Source organism: Somniosus microcephalus, chromosome 8 (assembly GCF_052327205.1).
Source record: "Somniosus microcephalus isolate GS21.2 chromosome 8, FLI_Smic_1.0, whole genome shotgun sequence".
Classification (NCBI taxonomy): Eukaryota; Metazoa; Chordata; class Chondrichthyes; order Squaliformes; family Somniosidae; genus Somniosus; species Somniosus microcephalus.
The window spans coordinates 18,046,949-18,067,648 of NC_140994.1; the positions used below are offsets into that span (position 1 = coordinate 18,046,949).

At 46.9% G+C, this 20,700-nt stretch overlaps 1 protein-coding gene across 2 annotated transcripts in view; it reads left to right on the forward strand.

Moving 5' to 3' along the window:
• The window catches only part of sema4gb (sema domain, immunoglobulin domain (Ig), transmembrane domain (TM) and short cytoplasmic domain, (semaphorin) 4Gb), a 222,921-nt gene that overhangs the window by 105,503 nt on the left and 96,718 nt on the right, over positions 1-20,700 (forward strand). For both annotated transcript variants that reach the window (XR_015079180.1, XM_085994307.1), the window contains exons 3-7: positions 10,718-10,866; positions 13,768-13,830; positions 14,340-14,438; positions 14,566-14,656; positions 17,588-17,704. Coding sequence is in view for 1 of the 2 variants with exons in the window: in XM_085994307.1 (XP_085850433.1) it covers positions 10,718-10,866; positions 13,768-13,830; positions 14,340-14,438; positions 14,566-14,656; positions 17,588-17,704 (519 nt within the window). In the remaining variant the exon portion in view is untranslated. The remainder of the gene's footprint in view (positions 1-10,717; positions 10,867-13,767; positions 13,831-14,339; positions 14,439-14,565; positions 14,657-17,587; positions 17,705-20,700) is intronic.

Genomic DNA, 20,700 nt, shown 5'->3' on the forward strand with positions numbered 1-20,700 from the left:
TCAAGAAGATATATAAGGACATAAACATAGGAACAGGAACAAGCCCCTGAGGCTGTTCCGCCATTTAATTAGATCATGGCTGATCTGTAGCTTAACTCCATCTACCTGCCTTGGTTCTGTAACCCTTGATACCCTCGCCTAACAAAAATAAAGACCTCGCAAAGTTTATTCAGCCTATGGAATCGACCCACCAATGCAGCATGTACAGGTTCAGAGTCTCTCTCCCTATCTGTCTGTGACTTAACTGACTGGGGTTCGAATCGTATCGTGCGATATTAGCAACAAAAGCATTAGCCTACTCTTACAAAATGTCACTGTTTACTACCTTGACAAAGGCATCGACCCGTTTACAGTCGCACAGCTCAATCTCACCCCTGAAGTGCGAAGCTCAAGCTGTGGATGACCATCGGCTGAAAGACCGAGGTTATAATTACAGCCGGGAACTTGCTCGCGGGGATCTTTGTTTCAGTGCAATACTCGCGGGTAGCCCGCGGTGTTGCTCGCAGTGCGTTAGAGGACATAGTGAAGCACGAGATCTAAAGTTCGGCGTCTAAAACTGTGACAGGAAGTAAGTGTGACACCCACAGGAAGTGCACATTATGTGCAATAGTTTTTAATTAATAGATATACACGGTGAACAGCTTATATATACACTGTAGATAAAAAACAAACCTCCTGACTGTTGTAAGACCAGCAACTTGCTGTTCATTATTCCAGATACCACACACGGTTTGGTCCTATCACCTCTGCTTTGTTGCCTCAACTGAATTCAGCATTGCTGCCACATAATAGAAAAGTGTGAAAGTAATGCTATTTTTAAAAAAACATAGAGCGCATATTATAAAGAATAACATACAGCTGGCCGTATGTTTAATACTGTAATCCGATACTACTGTTTACAACACCATCATCACTATTCAGTTCAGCTACTGCCTTGTAACTCACCGCAAACCCTCTATTATCCCATTATCAATATGTATTGTTGCATCTGTTTGGACAGTAATTCCATTTTTTTTTTTAGCTGTGTTTGTGCCATGTTTTGACGTACGGTGACATTCATCGCAGCTTATTAATGACTTGTTGATGGGTTCAGAGCTGGCTGCTTACCCTGGAGACACTTCCTGGCGACCCAACAACGCACTGATGATATATTACGGGTGACTCGGCAATCACAGAAACCTGCCCGAGTCAATTCTCTCTCTGCCTTTGCGTGCCTTGCTGTACCTGTTCTTCCACCGCTTAGACAGTTGTGCTCAGTTGTTTATCCAGACTTACCGGCAGAGGTTGGTTAGTGATCTCGTGTAGGTGTCTGACACAACCACACATACTTTGCACACCTTGGAGCATTTCAGGTTGTATTCTGTGTTATCAAATCAATATTTTGGAATGATAGACTAGCCTGTGTCCATTTATCTATCTCCATTTATGAGGCAGCTTATCTTGGCACAGAAATAAAGACAGTGTCTTTCACAACCTCAGGACGTCCCAATACGCTTTACAGCCAATTTAAGTACTTTTGAAGTGTAGTCACTGTTGCAATGTGGGAAATACAGCAGCCAATTTGCACACAGCAAGCTCCCACAAACAGCAATGTGATAATGACCAGATCATTTTTTGTTATGTTGATTGAAGGATAAATATTGGCCAGGACACCGGGAAGAACTCCCCTGCTCTTCTTCAAATTGTGCCATGGGATCTTTTACATCCACCTGAGAGAGCAGACGGGGGCCTCGGTTTAATGTCTGATCCGAAAGACAGCAGTGCAGCACTCCCTCAGTACTGCACTGGAGTGTCAGCCTAGATTTTTGTGCTCAAGTCTCGTGAAGTGGGCACTTGAATCCTACAACCTTCTGCCCCAGAGGTGAGAGTGCTACCCACTGAGCCACGGCTGACACAAGGCTGCGGTGCAGTCTGTAATGCATAGTTCCACTGTGTTTTAGAGTACAAGGCTCATCGGTGTAATTTCATACATAATAGGTTCCCTCTCTTGTCAGCTGTAGCTCAGTGGGTAGCACCCTCGCTTCTGAGTCAGAAGGTTGTGGGTTCAAGTCACAAGACTTGAGCACAAAATCTAGGCTGACACTTCCAGTGCAGTACCGCGGGAGTGCTGCACTGACTGAGGACTTTTACTGTTGCCGAAAACAGTTAGAATGTCTTTAACATAGCTCCACCACCATTAATATCAATGGCGATGGTGATTTTCCTGCTTTTAAGCTAGTTTTCACATAGATGCCGCTGTCGCCATAATGTCAGCGGTGACCTGGCTGCAGCCTGATTTATTTGTACAAGCCGGTGATTGTGATTATGTGCCAACACAAATATTGCATTTCTTGCTATAAAAATATGTCTTCTGGGAAGGTGGTTGACTGTAGGATGAATCAGTATCTTGGGATACTAAAAACCCTTGTGATTAAAGGATCATGTGGTCCTATCTGTCCTTCACCGAGGTCAGCTCTTTGTATCTTCAATGCGGCCTGTAGTTGGTGCCGCCTTCTTATCGTGTCCACGGACAGTCTATACATAGCCCAGCCAGAACTGGACACATTTTTGCGCCTTGTTGTTGAATTCGGCAAGATCTGCAACAGTGCAGGGTTCCTCTAACGATGGACATTGCAGGAGATGTTGCATAGTCTGTGCCTCAGTTCCACATTCACAAGTTGTCGGGCTGGTTGAATATCCCCATTTGCTTAGTGACACCTTTGAGCAACCTACACCGGTCCTAAGACTGTTAAGGCACTTCCAGGTTGCCCAGTTGCAATTAGCTCCTGGGGGAAGGCTTTCATCAAGTAAAATTTCCATCGCTGGGGGTTGTTCAAGACTGGCGAGCCGGTCTTTCCACAAGGCAATGCGGGCTTCAGATGAGGTTAATTGTAATGGAACAACACTGTTCATGAAGCTCTTTCTTGACTTTAGGCGGCTGGGTGTAGGTGTATGACAATGCAGAGGGTGTCTCTCATCTGATGTTTGACGGAGTCGCTCTTTCTTGCTGGCTACCGTTCTTATATCAGGGGGAGCGATACCCGCCAGGATATATAGGCTGTTGGTGTTTGTTGGTTTTAAGCAACCTGTGATAAATCGGCAACTTGCATTCAGAACGGCATCCATCTTCTTGGCATGAGTAGACCTTTCCCATGCAGGGCAGGCGTATTCGGCAGTGTAATAGCAAAGAGCAAGTGCACTGGTTCGCAATGTTTTCGGGCTTGTTCCCCATCTTGTGTTAGTGAGCTTATTCAGGATGTTGTTTCGTACGCTCGCTTTTGCCTTTGTCTTCTCGATGTGGTTCTTGAAGGTGAGCCATCGGTCAAGGGTGACTCCTAAGTAGATAGGGTGCTCGCAATGCGTCAGTGTTGCTCCACACCAACCAAAGCTTTAATCAACTGTTTTACAACATGGAGGTCTAGTTGTGTCCTTCACTAGTTCCTGTTAAGAATGTCCTGCGCAAGCTGGGCCCGTGCCCGAGTATTTATACTCTCCCTGGACAGCACCACCCGTAGGCCGCTCAGTATTATTTCATAAGTCTTTCTTTCATGAATGACTGATCCCTGGCCCAAGACCGCACAAAGTGGAGGAGAAGCATCCGGGAAGGCGCCGAACACCTCGAGTCTCTTCGCCGGAAGCAAGCGGAAGCCAAGTGCAGGCAGCGCAAGGAGCGCACATCAACCCAAGCACCCCACCCACCCGCCCCTTCAACCACCGTCTGCCCCACCTGTGACAGAGACTGTAGGTCCCACATTGGACTCATCAGTCACCTGAGAACTCATTTTTAATGTGGAAGCAAGTCATCCTCGGTTCCGAGGGACTGCCGAAGAAGAAGATGCTCATTGCGGTGTATTCTAAATTAGAAATGCAGGATAGAGTGGAGTAAGTTATCCAATGGCGAAATCGGCGCGCAAAATTTACCATCGCTGATCTCGCCGCTGCAGGAAAATCTGGAATATTGTAAAATAGGATAAATGCAATGGCGCTCCCAGTGGAGAGGCAAACATTTATTCAATGAGGGAAGTTTTTAATGAGGGTAGCTGTTTTAAAAAAAAATGTAGTCAATCTGCATGGTTCAGTGGACAAAACAGTTTGGTTGAATTTCTGTAATGGTGAGAGAGACATATCTGGAAGTCAGCAGATGGCAGAGGGAGGGATTGTTGATCTCTGTTCCTGTTACCATCAGCAGAGTATCCGCAGGCAGGGATTGTGGCATTGTGGACGCACGGTGCACAACTCCCCCGCAGTCTCCTGCTCGCTCACCACATCCTAAGGTCTTAGTGAGGTGTCAGGCTGTGGCTCAGTTGGCAGCACTCTCCCCTCTGAGTCAATTCAAGTCCCACTTCAGCGATTTGAGCACATAACCTAGCGCTGCATTGTCAGAGGTGCCGTCTTTTGGATCAGACGTTAAACCGAGGCCCCCCTGCCTGCCCTCTCAGGCGGGCCTAAAAGTTTCTTTGGCACCATTTCGAAGAAGAGCGGGGCAGTTCTCTCCCCGGTGTCCTGGGGCCAATATTTATCCCTCAACCAACATCACTAAAAACAGATTATCTGGCCATTGACGCGCGACTGTTTGTGGGAGCTTGCTGTGCGCAAATTGGCTGCCGTGCTTCCTACATTACAACAGTGACTACTATAATAAGTGACTAGTTAAATCCATATGGCATCTTGGTAGAAGATTGAGCTGAAGAACAGTCTGTGTGAACAAGGCGACAATGGATTTCACCATTCTACATTGTCATGCTTCTGACCTTCATGTTCCAGGTTCTTTCCATTGCAGATCTACTGCGATGCAATCAGCCAATAATGGCTGAGTAGAGGTGTGGAACAGCAGCATTGAAATAGGGAATAGCATTACAAATAGAGAGCACAAATGTACCAGTAGGTGAATGGGCTGGATTTTCACTGGGCCGTGGAGTCGGGATTGGAGGCATGTGGGGGGTTAAAATCCCGAAATCGAGGGTCCCGACCCCATCCCGCCTCCAACCCGCCTCCATGCCAGTTTCAAAGGAGGCGGGTACCCGCCCCGCACTGGGTCCCGCCTCCCCGAGCGGGAAGGGGATTAGTGCCAATTAACTGCCTGTTAACAGGTAGTTAAAAGGCAGTTTTTAGCCTAATCCCTATTTTCATTGTTGAAATGTGGGATTCCCGACGGCTCCAAACCACGCTAAGTTAGCGAGGCGGGCCGTCGAGATGAAGGGCTTGGAGGGGTCGAGAGGTCCGGTGTTCAGGTGAGTGTGGGGTGCATGAGTGCAGAGGTAAGTGTGTTTGGTCTGTGTAAAGTGTTTAAAGAAGTTCTACTAACCTTTACTTACCTTTACAGCCTTCCTTCCTTCAGGTCTCGGGAGTCCCTCATCTCACCGGCACAGAAAGCAGAATGGCCGTCAGCTGTCAAAATCTGCAGCATTCAGCTTTCTGTTCTGGGGAGATCTCTAAATCATCCTGAGAGGAAGGAATTAACCTGGAGTACAGATTGTCAGTGTTTGACAGCTTCAAACAGCTGTGAAACGCTGATATTTCATCTGTCATAAGGTCTTGACAGATGAAATGTCAATCTGTGACGTCACCTGTAGCCGGGTGGCCCTTAATTGGCCTGCTGAGCCCGCTGGGCGGGTTCAACAAGGTCAATCAAGTCAAAATCGCGTGGGTTGGCTAGAACTCGATGGAGGCGGGACTACAACCCCAAAAGTTGTAGTCCCGCCTCCTACCCGACTCCTCAATGAAAATCCAGCCCAATGGGTTGGCATGCCGCCCTTGTGTCCCTCAGACCTGGGTTGAAATCCAGTTCAGATCATTGGATGGTAAATCTCCTCCCCCTATTGCCTGGAGAAATCCATATGAAATGGGCAGCCTCCACCTAGTTCCTAGTGGATTTTATATCCCTAATTTAACAATAAATTGGCAATCTCACTCCGAGAGGCTGCATGTGGGAAATGGAGCAATGCTGAACAGGGGTAGGTCTTCTGAAGATTGGGTTATGGTACCATGTAGAGACGGAGTAGAAGGATCTTGAGCCTGCGACAAACCTGTGCTATAATCAACCTGGGAGTGTTTGATGTGAACACTGGATGTTTAAAATAAGAGAGTGTCCCGATTGCCCATTTTAACAGCCTCCTTTAAGAAGCACAAAACTTTTAACACATTATAGATTTTTTTATATAGCTGTAATCCCTGTGGGAAAATTAATTGTTAGCAACACTAATTATGTTTTAAGGCTGTCCTTGCTCTGCTTGCTAAGTAATGGAGTGCATGGATTGTAAATAGAAGGAAGAAGCAATTCACCAGAAGCTTTAGAGTGTAGCCCTGCCAATGGACTAGTCACAATTTATGCCCTGGAACTGTGCGCCAAACCTACCTCCACGAAGCTGACCAGGGAAGAAAGTATATGGACAGGAACAGTAATTCTTCGTACACTGAAGCTTTTGTTGTGTTCCTTCTGGTTCAGCTTTACAACCTGATCTTTACTAGGAGGCTGTGTAGCGTGCGCTTTTATCTCTGGGGCCTGAGTCTCCATCCAGCCCACGCAGCTGGAATCAAGGTCTCCCGTCTGTGCGCTGGGAGTAACAGGGGAAGAGAACGGTCAGCTCAAAGCGAGACACAAGGCAGTGACCCAGTTACTCTAAAAATAAGGACGGAAGATGCAGGAAAAACACAGCAACATCAGCATCTGAAAAGGGAAACAATATATTAATGCTTTGGGTAGAGAACCTCTCGGAGTCAGTCTGACGATGGGTTTCCGACCCATTAACCCACTTTTCTCTTATCAGATGGGACCTGCAGTTTATGTCCAGCATTACGTAGAATTACATAGAATTTACAACAGGCCATTTGGCATAACAGGTCCATGCCGGTGTTTATGCGCCACCTTACTTTCATCTCACCCCGTCAACATATCCTTCTATCCCTTCCTCCCTCATGTACTTATCTAGCTTCCCCTTAAAGGCATCTATGCTATCGCCTCAACCGCTCCATGTGGGAGCTGAATCTCTAGTTCAGATTTTCAACATTTCAGTTTATTTTCCTTTTTAATCTTAAAATTTAGTTCCAAATTTGGCTTATTGCTGGGGTACAAAGGTTATACATCCTGATGTTGCGAGAAAGGTTCAAGGAGGGCCCCATGTTTAAGTCAAAAAGTCTACTTTAATGGAATAAGAGCAGGAGGCCTGTTGAGTAACAAAATTAACTACAGATGAGGGATCGAGCTCACCTTTCCGTACGACCCTCTCTCTCACAGCAACTAACTGTGTCTTGACTCCAGAGGTTTTGCTTTCATCGCCCTACTCATAGAATGCTCTTATTTTCTTCTTAGGCCGTCCCTCAGAACCGAGGGTGACTTGCTTCCACATTAAAAATGAGTTCTCACGTGACTGATGAGTCCAATGTGGGACCTACAGTCTCTGTCACAGGCGGGGCAGACTGTAGTTGAAGGGGCAGGTGGGTGGGGTGCTTGGGTTGACGTGCGCTCCTTGCGCTGCCTGCGCTTGGCTTCCGCTTGCTCCCGGCGAAGAGACTCGAGGTATTCGGCGCCTTCCCGGATGCATCTCCTCCACTTTGTGCGGTCTTGGGCCAGGGATTCCCAGATGTCGGTGGGGGATGTTACACTTTTTCAAGGAGGCTTTGAGGGTGTCCTTGAAGCGTTTCCTCTGCCCACCTGGGACTCTCTTGCCGTGCCGGAGCTCCGAGTAGAGCGCTTGTTTTGGGAGTCTCGGATCGGGCATGCGGACAATGTGACCCGCCCATCGGAGCTGATCGAGCGTGGTCAAAGCTTCGATGCTGGGGATGTTGGCCTGAGCAAGAACACTGACGTTGGTGCGCCTAACCTGCCAATGGATTTGCAGGATCTTGCGGAGGCAGCATTGGTGGTACCTCTCCAGTGCTTTGAGGTGCCTGCTGTACATGGTCCATGTCTCTGAGGCATACAGCAGGGTGGATATCACTGCTGCGCCGTAGACCATATAGAATGATGCAGAACAGAAGGAGACCATTCGGCCCATCGAGCCTGTGTCAGCTCTTTGAAAGATCTGTCCGATTAGTCCCATCGCCCGCTGCCCCCTCGCAAGTATTTATCCAATTCCCTTTTGAAATCTGCTTCCACCGCCCTTTCAGGCAGCGCGTTCCAGATCACAACAACTCGCTGCGTAAAAAAAGATTTCTCCTCATCTCCCCTCTGGTCCTTTTGCCAATTACCTTAAACCTGTGTCCTCTGGTTACCGACCTTCCTGCCAGTGGAAGATCTCCTTCTACTCCGAGATCATTCCAGGTATTAATCACTCTGTTAGGAGGTGCTTCCTGACACCTGTTTCCACCTGTGTCCCCTTGTCCTGCTGTTGTGGTTTAACTTAAAATAGTGCCCAAGATTATTAGCCTTTGCTATTCCATTTTGTATCTTATCCACCTCTGTAAGGTCCCCTCTCATTCCCTTCCGTAGAGATAATGTGAGCGTCATCGACCTGAAACGTTAACTCTGTTTCTCTCTCCACAGATGCTGCCTGACCTGCTGAGTGTTTCCAGCATTTTCTGTTTTTATTTCAGATAATGTGAGAGTTTAGTCAGTGGAGTGCTGGAAAGTGTGTTACATTGTGTGCTTTATACTCTTGCATTTCACCACAGTGGTGACAACATTGAAGTGTAGAAGATTACAGCACAGAGGGGGGCCATTTGGCCCATTGTGTCTGTTCCAGCTCTTGGCTGGAGCAATCCAAAATGAATCCCCCCCACCCTACTCTCTTCCCATAGTCTTTTTGTGCCTTTTGGTTTTGGTTTTTGATCTTTGGTGACGGTAGGAGTATGTGTTTGTGTGTGTGCTAGGCCGATGTAGCAGAGCCTGGTCTCCAATCGTCTTGGATCCCCATGCCATTGGACCAAGACCTTACTCTGTCAAGCCCGTGTGGTAGCTGGTGTGCAACGGCCACCCCACATTAAAAGAACTCACGCACAGGCATCTTCCACCCATCAAAATGAAGTTCGGGACCTGGAATGTCAGGGCCCTCATGGACAGAGACTGGAGGCCCCGCATTGGACTCCTCAGTCACCTGAGAACTCATTTTTAGTGTGTAAGCAAGTCATCCTTGGTTCCGAGGGACTGCCTAAGAAGAAGAAGATTTTCCTTTGCTTTATCCAATTTTCCCTTTATAGGTAAAAAAAATAAATGGTCTCTGCCTGGACCACTCCCCGTGGCAAAGTATCTGACGTTCCAACAACCCTCTGTGTCGAGGATTTTCTCCTAACCTCCCTCCTCACTCTCTCTGTGATTGCTGTAAAGTGATGGCCCCTTGACACTGACTCCTCGACCAGAGGAAATAGTCTTTCTCTGTTGACTTGTCACTGCCTCAAGGGGTGTGGTATGGCTGCTGTGTGAGGTGTTGGTCAGACCCCCTCTGACGTACTGTGCCTTCCTGATTACCTGATCCATTGGCAGGATAGGCGCACCAATGTCAGTGTTCTTGCTCAGGCCAACATCCCCAGCATCGAAGCTTTGACCACGCTCGATCAGCTCCGATGGACGGGTCACATTGTCCGCATGCCCGATACGAGACTCCCAAAACAAGCGCTCTACTCAGAGCTCCGGCACGGCAAGAGAGCCCCAGGTGGGCAGAGGAAATGCTTCAAGGACACCCTCAAAGCCTCCTTGAAAAAGTGTAACACCCCCCACCGACACCTGGGAATCCCTGGCCCAAGACTGCACAAAGTGGAGGAGAAGCATCCGGGAAGGCGCCAAATACCTTGAGTCTCTTCGCCGGGAGCAAGCGGAAGTCAAGCGCAGGCAGCGCAAGGAGCGCACGTCAACCCAAGCACCCCACCCACCCGCCCCTTCAACCACCGTCTGCCCCACCTGTGACAGAGACTGTAGGTCCCGCATTGGACTCATCAGTCACCTGCGAACTCATTTTTAATGTGGAAGCAAGTCATCCTCGGCTCCGAGGGACTGCCTAAGAAGGAGAAGGAAGAAGATCATAGGAAGGGCATTATTATCCTTGAGGTGATATGGTGGCAATGACGGGGATGGTTCCAAAGATCAGGAATTTCAGTTATGAGGAAAGGTTAAGGAAGTTGGGCATGTGGAGCATAAACACCAGCAATGACCTGTCGGGCCGAATGGCCTGTTTCGGTGCTATAAATTCCAGGTAACGTTTTCTTTGGTGAAAGTTTTAAGAGACGCGGTGAGAAGGAGATTGCCGCAGTTGATCGATCAAAGAGGCACAGGCTTGCTGTGATACTGGATGTTTCCTGAAGATTCTTGTGTTGTCCCATGACTGTTCCCTTCCATTAGCAATGGAAAATATTCACCTATGTACAGTACTACAGGAAGACTTTAAAACAAACTGAGAAAGATATCCAGTTTCTCTGCATTACCATTCATCACCTCACAATCATGCGTGTCAGGGTCAGAATTGTGCTTCCGATTGACAGCCAGTCGAGCTAGGGGGGTCAATTGAAAATTTCAAAGCTGAGATTGATAGATTTTTGTTAGGCAAGGGTATTGAGGGTTAAGAAGCCAAGGCGAGTCAATGGAGTTAAGAAACAGATCAGCCATGATCTAATTGAATGGGGGAACAGGCTCGAGGGGCTGAATGGCCTCCTCCTGTTCCTATATTGCTATGTTCCTAGTTGTAATGCCTTTACTGCTGCTTGGCTCGGTGCTGTTAGTCACTGAATACATTCTGCGTCCACTGCCGTATCTTCTCCTGACATGTGCATTGAAAATTAATCTTCCAAACACATTTTTTGTCTCTTGTAGATTTACTTGATTACAAGCAATTCAGTCACACCGTGTGCAACTACACCACGTTCTGGCTTGAGGAGGAACAGGGGGTCCTTTATGTCGGAGCAAGAGGAGCCATTTTTGCCCTAAATATGAGCGACATCGGCGACAGCTCCATGAAAGTGGTAAGAATCATAGAATCGTAAAGCACAGCAGGAGGAGGCCATTCGGCCCATCGTGCCAGTGCTGGCTCTTTGAAAGAGCTCTCCAATTAGTCCCGCTCCCCGGCCGGCTCTTTCCCCGTAGCCCTGCACATTCTTTCCTTTTCAAGTATTTATCCAATTTCCCTTTTGAAAGTTGCTATTGAATCTGCTTCCACCGCCCTTTCAGGCAGCGCGTTCCACAGTAAGAGTAAGCGGTGATTCGCAATGAGTGACATCTATTACAGGAATACCAATTATCCCTTACTGGCTGACCTCTCTTGGTGGTGCACACAGGGAATGCAGAGCAAAGCCTTCGAGTGAAGTGGAGTGACGTAATAAAACTCACTACGCATTTGGTTTGAGCATAAAGCAAGGCTTTAATCAACTTGTTTCAGAACATGGAAGTCTAGTTGTATTTCACTAGCTTCTTGTCTTACAAAATGTCCCTGGAAAGCTGGGGCCCACGCCCGAGTATTTATACTCCTTGGACGGCACCACCAGCTGGCCGTCCAGCGTTATTTCATAAGTAGTTTCTTGATGATGAGATTTATAACATGAGGTTAGCGGGCAGGGATAATTGGGCCAGAGCGTGCGGACGTAACTCTGTCTCCGTTTTAAAGCCATACTTTCTCTCCTTACATTTTCTGTTATAAATTCCTAAGTCTCCATTTATAACGGAGCGGCCTATGGTAAACTTGTCACGCTGTTTGGCTCTGGTAGTAGACATGGCACTACTTCACTCTAGACAGCTGGCAAATTTATAGAGAGCACTTCGCAGCTGGGAGAACATCTTGTAGTCTCAGTGAGGCCATCAAGGCAGCAATGACTTCAACTGAAGGATGATATTCCACTTAACTTTATTCCCCTCTATATTAAAGAAAAACATTCTATCCAGATTGTGGATTTTCTGAGGTAACATTCATGCAGCATTAAGTTTCTTTTTGGTGAATGCTGTACAAAACGCGACTAGAGACACATTAGAAACCATTAGGTTTATAAATGTTATACTCAAAACGATAATGAGCATTGATTGGCGTGCTCTCCCCACACTGGGCACGGTGATTGGAGGAGCCCGTACAGTTTTTACCTGAGGAAGGATATACTTGCCTTAGAGGGAGTGCAACGAAGGTTCACCAGACTGATTCCTGGGCTGAGGGGATTGTCTGATGAGGAAAGATTGATGAGACTAGGCCTATACTCCCTAGATTTTAGAAGAATGAGAGGTGATCTTATGGAAACATATAAAATTCTTACAGGGCTTGATAGGGTAGATGCAGGGAGGATGTTTCCCCTGGCTGGGGAGTCTAGAACCAGGGGTCACAGTCTCAGAATAAGAGGTCGGCCATTTAGGACTGAGATGAGGAGACATTTCTTCACTCAAAGGGTTGTGAATCTTTGGAATTATCTACCCCAGAAGGCTGTGGCTGCTCAGTTGATAGATTTTTGGATATTAAGGGAAACAAGGGATATGGGGCTAGTGCAGGAAAGTGGAGTTGAGGTAGAAGATCAGCCATGATCTTACTGAATGGCGGGGCAGGCTCGAAGGGCCAAATGGCCTACTCCTGCCCCTATTTCTTATGTTCTTAAGACTGGCCAACCAGTGATTGGTGGATAACGGGCTGGTTGGAGGCCATGGCCCATAGGAAGTGGCGAGCAATGCCAGCCTAGGACTGGTCAGCTGATCACGGGCAGCAGTGGCTTATTGCCCCTTTGGGCAGGGGACAGACTGAGACTGGGGCCCCGGACAATGGGCGGGGCAGAAGGAGAGGCAGCTCAGTCAGAGGCTCTCGGGAGTGAGGATTAGCGGTCCTCCTGATCACAGGCGCCACTTGTCGAAGGACTTGGCAGGTGGCAGAGGGCGGCGGGGTGGGGCGGTGTGGTGGTGGTGGGGTGGGGCGGTGGGGTGCGGGTTCAAGGACCTTGAGGAACAGGTGGAGCTCAGAAGCAGACCGGCATTGCGATCAGCTGACCAATGCCGGGCTGAAGTAACCGTCATAATCAAAGAGCTTAAGCGGGGAAGGAGGAGAGAGACGAGAGCATAAGGAGAAGCCACAGCAGAGCGTGAAAGACCATATGGGCGAGAAGATGAGCGGGGCAAACGGCAGGATGCAGGGTCAGGGTGGGGGAGGGGAGGAAAACTACACGGTAGTGAAAATACCAGAGCTAAAAATCTACAGGACACGCTCCTGATGGTTGTATCTGCTAGTGCTGGCCCTGCTGGAGTTTTGCAGGGTCACTGGGAGAGAACCTCAAACGCCCACCTCCAGCACATCTCTGGTGCCCGCCCTGCCAACAGAGACTCCACTGTTTGCCCGCCCTGTTAGTGGGGGCTGGCACAGCCCCCACATCCCGACCCCAGCCATGTTCCGCTCAGCCTCCTGAGCAAGGGGCAAAAATTTAAATAAGGCGTTTGCACTCTCTGCGGGCCTAAGCCACTAGCCTGGCTTGGACCTTACTAGTGGGCGGGGCGGGGTGGTGGTGGGGGCGGAGGGGCACCTTACATATGGTGGAGGTCAGTGCAGCTCCATTCACTTGATGAATTAGCCTCAACAGGAATGTTGTGACCCCCCCTTTCTGGCCTCAGGAGCCGGAATTCCCTGCCCGCCCCCCACTCCGGCTCCACCCCGTCCAGCATTTATGTTGAAAGGGGCGGACCTTACAAAGCAACCAGGAAACGCCCAGAGACGGTGGAGTCCCAGCGCAACGTCCCGTCCACTTGACCCTGATTAGGGATTGAGCAGAGCTGAACTTGAGCCTACATCTGTCCCCACTCTGTAACATTGATTGTTAATGTGCAAACACTCAGTGCTGCCTCTCACGTATTTCTTCACAGAAATTTAAATTTGTTGCACTAACGTGTTTCAATGTTTTTTTTGTTAACAGATACAATGGGAGGCTGTGCCAGCTAAAAGATCCGATTGTCTAGCAAAACGGGGGTCCACTGAGGTATGGGAAAGGGATTAATCTTGTTTGAACTCATCCAAAACTCTGCTGCCCGTATCCGAACTCCCACCAGGTCCCGTTCACTCATCACCCCTGTGCTCGCTGACCTACATCGGCTCCCGGCCCGGCATCTCCTCAATTTGAAAATTCTCATCCTTGTTTTAAAATCCCTCCATGGCCTCGCCCCTCTCCCTATCTCTGTAACCTCCTAAAGCCCTACAACCCTCCGTGACCTCTGCGCTCCTCCAATTCCGGCCTCTTGCGCATCCCCGATTTTGATCGCTCCACCACTGGTGGCCGTGCCTTGGGCCCTAAACTTTTTCCCTAAAGTCTCTCCGCCTCTCTACCTCCCTCTCCTCCTTTAAGGTGCACCTTAGAACCTACCTCTTTGGCCAAGATCTGTCCTAATAGCTCCTTCTGTGGCTCGGTGTCAAACTTTGACACAGATTGAATGAATGTTTTGGAGATTTAAATTCCAAGCCTGATTGTGAAATCCTCTGTGCTCTTTGCAGATGGACTGCTATAACTATATCCGTTTTTTGAAAAGATTCAATGAAACTCATTTATATACCTGTGGGACGTATGCCTTTCACCCTCACTGCGCGTACATTGTAAGTATTTCTTCTGTGCGTGTAGTTACTGGCATTGATGGCAAAAGCAATTCTCCTGCACTGCATGTCTTCGACAGTTGTATATGCCGCTTTGATCTCATTCTTTTCCACCCCCCCGACTATCAAGGAGATTGAAAACTTCACTTTATCATCGACCTTTGAGGGAAAAGAGAAATGCCCTTACGACCCCACAGTTGGATACACAGGCCTCATTGTAGGTAGGATGCAAACATTCAACTCTACTGATTTATGTATTTGTACTTCGCTATTAAGGTCAAGCTAATTGAGGTAATTTTCCAACGGTGCTCCTGGTTCACAATTCAATGGCATTTGAAATTCAGGCAGTGTCTGACCACTTAAATAAATGGTCGGAAAATCGTGTATAGCTAGCACTTGAATTTTCCTTCTGTGCTCCCTAGTAGGAGTGTGAAGCTGGAAAATTACCCCTAAGGTGTCCATTAAGAGCATACAAAATATTACTAAAAGCATGCTGTTTGATGGTTGCTCCTCTCTTCCTATGCTTTATATCTCTATAGCAACCCTTCTTTAGTTCTATTTTATCAATTCTATTGGTGTCACTGCTGCTCTAAGCTTTCTTATCTTGCTCCTCCTAAGCTCCTAATACATGTTTCTCCTCCTCCCTGCAGGAAGTCTTGCTACAATTGTACAGGGCTTTGGTGAGACCATGCCTGGAGTATTGTGCACAGTTTTGGTCTCCTTATCTGAGGAAGGATATACTTGCCTTAGAGGTGGCGCAACAAAGGTTCACTAGATTGATTCCTGGGATGAGAGGGTTGTCCTATGAGGAGAGATTGTGTAGAATGGGCCGATACTCTCTGGAGTTTAGAAGAATGAGAGGTGATCTCATTGAAACATATAAGATTCTGAGGGGAATTGACAGGGTAGATGCGGAGAGGTTGTTTCCCCTTGCTCGGGTGTCTAGAACTAGGGGACACAGTCTCAGGATAAGGGGTAGGCCATTTAAGACTGAGATGAGGAGGAATTTCTTCACTCAGAGGGTTGTGAATCTTTGGAATTCTCTGCCCCAAAGGGCTGTGGATGCTGAATCGTTGACTATATTCAAGGCTGAGATTGATATATTTTTTGACTCTAGGGGAATCAAGGGATATGGGGATCAGGCGGGAAACTGTCGTTGAGGTTGAAGATCAGCCATGATCTTATTGAGCAGGCTCGAGGGGCCGTATGGCCTACTCCTGCTCCGATTTCTTAGGTTCATATGTTCTCACTGTGATGCAATCAGTACACAGGGCCCTACTCTAACTCATCCTTTCCCAGGCCGTCACAACTTCTGATCTTCTTTAATATTCCCTTCCTGTTACAATTCGCAGGCCTTTTAAAATTCAAGCCTGCTGTCGTCACCTATCTTCCAGCTCTTGATTCACCTCACCTTCTACTTTCCTTCAACCTTCGTGGCTCCCTGTCCTGTGGGGCCATGACTCTGATAAGGGGTAAGCCATTTAGGACTGAGATGAGGAGGAATTTCTTCACCCAGAGAGTGGTGAACCTGTGGAATTCTCTACCACAGAAGGCAGTTGAGGCCAATTCATTAAATATATTTAAGAAGGAGTTAGATATATTTCTTAAGTCTAAAGGGATCAAGGGATATGGGGAGAAGGCAGAGACAGGGTACTGAGTTTGGATGATCAGCCATGATCTCATTAAATGGCGGAACAGGCTCGAGGGGCCGAATGGCCTACTCCTGCTCCTATCTTCTATGTTTCTATGTTTCTTCACCTGGGCTCCTCATTTCAGGAAACGTGGTCAATTGTCACTCAGTAAACTCGCGGTGACTGTGGGGCAGTTATTGACCCTGCAGTGAGGTTTTCGTTACTAGTCAGCTACAACCTGGCCATCAGTGTCTGCCGGGACACCCAGTGGCGAAACCACCACGAGTGAGAATGAAATAAAACTGCCGCATCAAAGACATATTATAAAACCTAATGGGCACGGTGACTTCTAGGCAGTAATCTCTTTACAGTGTGGCTTCATGTGAAGAACAAGATGAGATTACTGCCAGTCCTGGTTACCCAGCCTTCCATATGAGTCCTGATGAATAACCATCCTGTTTTATAAGAATATTTTTGCTTGGCAAATGATTTCCTAGAGCTGGTAACCCATTGACAGAAGAACATAAAAGTTTGTAGGAAAAGGAAAAGACTATCAAGTCAGTACCTTTCTAGTACATCTCACTGCCGCCTACCTACCTTCCCACCATCTCCCTTAATACTTTTATCACCAGGAATGCATCTAGTTGCCTCATTATGATACTATAGTGGAGTGGTTATGGTGGTGGACTAATGATTCAGATCCCACCGTAGCCACTTCTGAAACTCAGTGCCAACAAATCTGGTCATTTGGAGGCTAGCACCAGAAAAAATGACCACGAAAGCTGCCAGATTGTTGTAAAAATGCAACTAGCTCACTGATGTCCTTCAGGGAAGGGAACTTGCCCTCCCCCCCTTTCTGGTTTTAGCCTTCTTGTGATTCCAGTCCCACAACCTATGTGGTTGACTTAATGCCCTCTGAATTGGCATTAAGATCTAATCTAAATGTACACTCTTGGGAGCCGCAAGCCTACATTTCGTTGTACTGCACTTGTGCACTAACAATGACAATAAAAGTTGATTTGATTTGATTTGATTTGATAACAATCCACTCAATTGTCAAGGCACTCACCACCATCAGGACACCTAGAGATGGGCAATAAATGTGCCTTGCCAGCATCCCTGAGATCCTGAGAACTTATGCTATCCCACTTTGGAGAGCTTCTATGGTAACCAATTCCCCAATCCTGTATACTTTGGGTGAAAAAGTTCTGTTGAACTTTCCATATTACTAATTTTTAACTTGCATCCCCTGGTATTTGAACCCTTGGCATTAGCGACCAATTTGCCTGGATAACCTTTATTAATTCCCTTCATTGTCATGAAGACTTCAATTTGATCACCTCAGTCGCCTCTTTATTAAAGAAACCTAGCTGAACTTCCTTAACCTTGCCTCATGAACTCCTGATTCCCAGAAATATTTCTGTTGCTCTCAGGGGCAATCATGCACTTCAAAAATTGCTTTCAAGTTAGGAGCAGAGATTTTATACTGGCCTAAAACCGCCACAATCTGCTCTTTCACAGACAATCAAATCTACACCGCCACACTCTATGGCTTCCATGGTGGACTGGCGGACATCAAGAGGAATTTTCAACAACGCTCGTTCAGGATGGACGATTCCCTTCCTTACTCACTGAATGGTAAGAAAAATAATTCATTCATTCAATCTTATTTTAACCTGTCCTGGAATTAAGTTGCACACATCCCCACATTTCTCATTGAAACATACAAGATTCTGAAGGGGATTGACAGGGTAGATGCTGAGAGGTTGTTTCCCCTGGCTGGAGAGTCTAGAACCAGGGGTCACAGTCTCAGGATAAGGGGTCGGCCATTTCAGACTGAGATGAGGAGGAATGTCTTCACTCAGAGGGTTGTGAATCTTTGGAATTCTCTGCCCCAGAGGGCTGTGGATGCTGAGTCGTTGAGTATGTTCAAAGCTGAGACTGATAGTTTTTTGGAATCTAAGGGAGTCAAGGGATATGGGGATCGGGCGGGAAAGTGGAGTTGAGGTCAAAGATCAGCCATGATCTTATTGAATGGTTCGAAGGGCAGTATGGCCTACTCCTGCTCCTAATGCTAGGGTCTTTTGTCACCTCATTTGAAAAAGAGGGGTTGAGTTAAACTCGGCTGTTCTGGCCGTTGAAGGACGATAAGCCCAGTGAGAAGAGACTGGTCATCCCAGCTCTTAGCACAGCGCAAGGTGACCCACATTTGGGGTTGGACACAGATCATTCTGTAAGGATCACCTGCTATCACACAGTACCATGCACGTTGTACTACACATAATGTACGCTAGGAATGGAATGTATAACAGTCATTAGGGAACAATTGCAACAAAAGAATTGAAATAATTCGTAGATGGCCCACAGAGAACAAAAGCCTATTGCGTTTAATACCTTTTGAACTTTTTTGTTCGTTTCCTGTGTGTTTGGCACCACCTGTCTGAAACCCATTCATGTATGTGAGCTAACCATAACAACACCGTCAACCCTCATTCTAACAGGATCCCTGGGAGCTGAGCAGTTACCAACTATAATGTTGCATGCTCGGCAGAGAGTGTCCCAGATCATAGTATTAATAGTAATCAATAATAACTTTCAAAAGGGAATTGGATAGATACTTGAAAGGGGAAAAAAATGGCAGGGCTATGGGGAACGAGCCGGGGAGTGGGACTAATTGGAGAGCTCTACCAAAGAGTCGGCACTAACTCAAAGGGCTGAATGGACCCCTTCTGTGCTGTATGATTCTGTGATTACTGTAAATGGAACATGAGAATTTTGAGAGGCACTGTTATAAAAACATTACAAAGAAATTACCTGGCATTTATTACAACTACAATACAGTGGAATGTTTTAAATAATTTATTGTTAATTATATTTGGATTTAAACATCTGACCAGATTGGTTTATCTGTATAATTTAGGGTAGATTCAGTAATGCTCCGCTCCGTGAGGAGCTATGTTCAAAGGGAAATTGGCACTGCGGTGTTATAGCTCTATCTCCAACTCACTTTAAGCATGAATCCCAGTGTGAGATCAGTGAATTTGCCCTTGTAAATCTATTTTTAAAAATTTGAGTGTTGGTCTGTTCATTTCAAGTGATCTAGTTGAACCAGTTGGCTGCCGAAACTCTCGCCATCGGTCCTGATAAACTTTCCTGCACTTAGCAGGGGCAACGCTCAGTCTGAATCCGTGCCCAGTCTGAGCACTGCGCCCAAAGCCAGCCCAAACCAGTCCTTGACGTTAAACACGCCCTGCACCGGATCTCCTTCACCCCATATCTGACCTGAGGCCCAGTCTGAGCTTCAGCCTTAGCCTGCACCCTCCCTGGATCTTCTACCCCAACTGGGGCCTCATCTTTGCCGTAGAGCTGGCCGAGGCCCGCATTTTTCTCCCTTTATCTGGCCCAAATCCTCCCCCACCTCCCATCCCCCACTCCAGATCTATCCTCCAACCTAACCAGGATATCAACCCAGTACAGTACATAATCTATATCATCTGGTGATCTGTTCCTAATCTCTGCTTTTTTAAATTCTGCTCCTGCATTACATCCTGGACCATCCCTTTTGCAAACCTGTCGTACTTCAAAGGCGTAAATTATAGCTTGTTTACAGAGTAAACTTGCGCTAAATCTCCACAGAACAAGGTGGATGAATTAATGGCACTAATAGAAGTAAATGGGTATAATGTAATTGCCATTACAGAGACTTGGTTGCAGGGTAACCAAAGCTGGGAACTGAATGTTCCAGGGTACTCAACATTTAGGAAGGACAGACAAAAAGGAAAAGGAGGTGGTGTAGCGCTGTTTATAAGGGATGAGATCGGTACGGTAGAGATAAAAGATCTTGGCTCGGCAGATTGTGATGTAGAACTGGAATCAGTTTGGGTGAAGCTAAGAAACAGCAAAGGGCGGAAAACATTGGTGGGAGTTGTGTATAGTCCACCAAACAGTAATGGTAATGTAGGGCACAGTATCAATCGAGATTAGAAGTGCATGTAACAAGGGCAATACGGTAATCATGGGGGACTTTAATCGACATATTGACTGGGCAAATCAAATTACCACTAATGGTGTGAAGGACGAATTCTTGGAATGCATGCGAGATGGTTTCCTGGATCAGTATGTGGAGGAACCAACCAGGGAACAGGCTATTCTGGATCAGATACTGTGTAATGAGAAAGGGCTAATCAATAATCTTGTGGTAAAGGGGTCTTTAGGGAAAAGGGACCATAATATGATTGAATTTTATATTAAGTTTGAGAGTGATGTAGTCCAATCTGAAATTAATGTCTTCAATCTAAACAGGGAAAACTACAAGGGTATGAGGGACAAGTTGGCCATGGTAGATTGGGAGACTACACTAAAAGGTATGAAGGTGGACATACAATGGCTAACATTCAAAGAAATAATGCATCATTTGCAACAAACATATATTCCTCTAGGGCATAAAACCCAAAAGGAAAAGTGATCCAACCATGGCTAGCAAAAGAAATTAAAGCTAGTATTAAGTCAAAGGAGGAAGCTTATAAAGTTGCCAGAAAAAGCGGTCAGCCTGAGGATTGGGATCTTTTTAGAAATCAGCAAAGGGGGACCAAGAAATTGATAAAGAAAGGGAAAATGGAATATGCGCACAACCT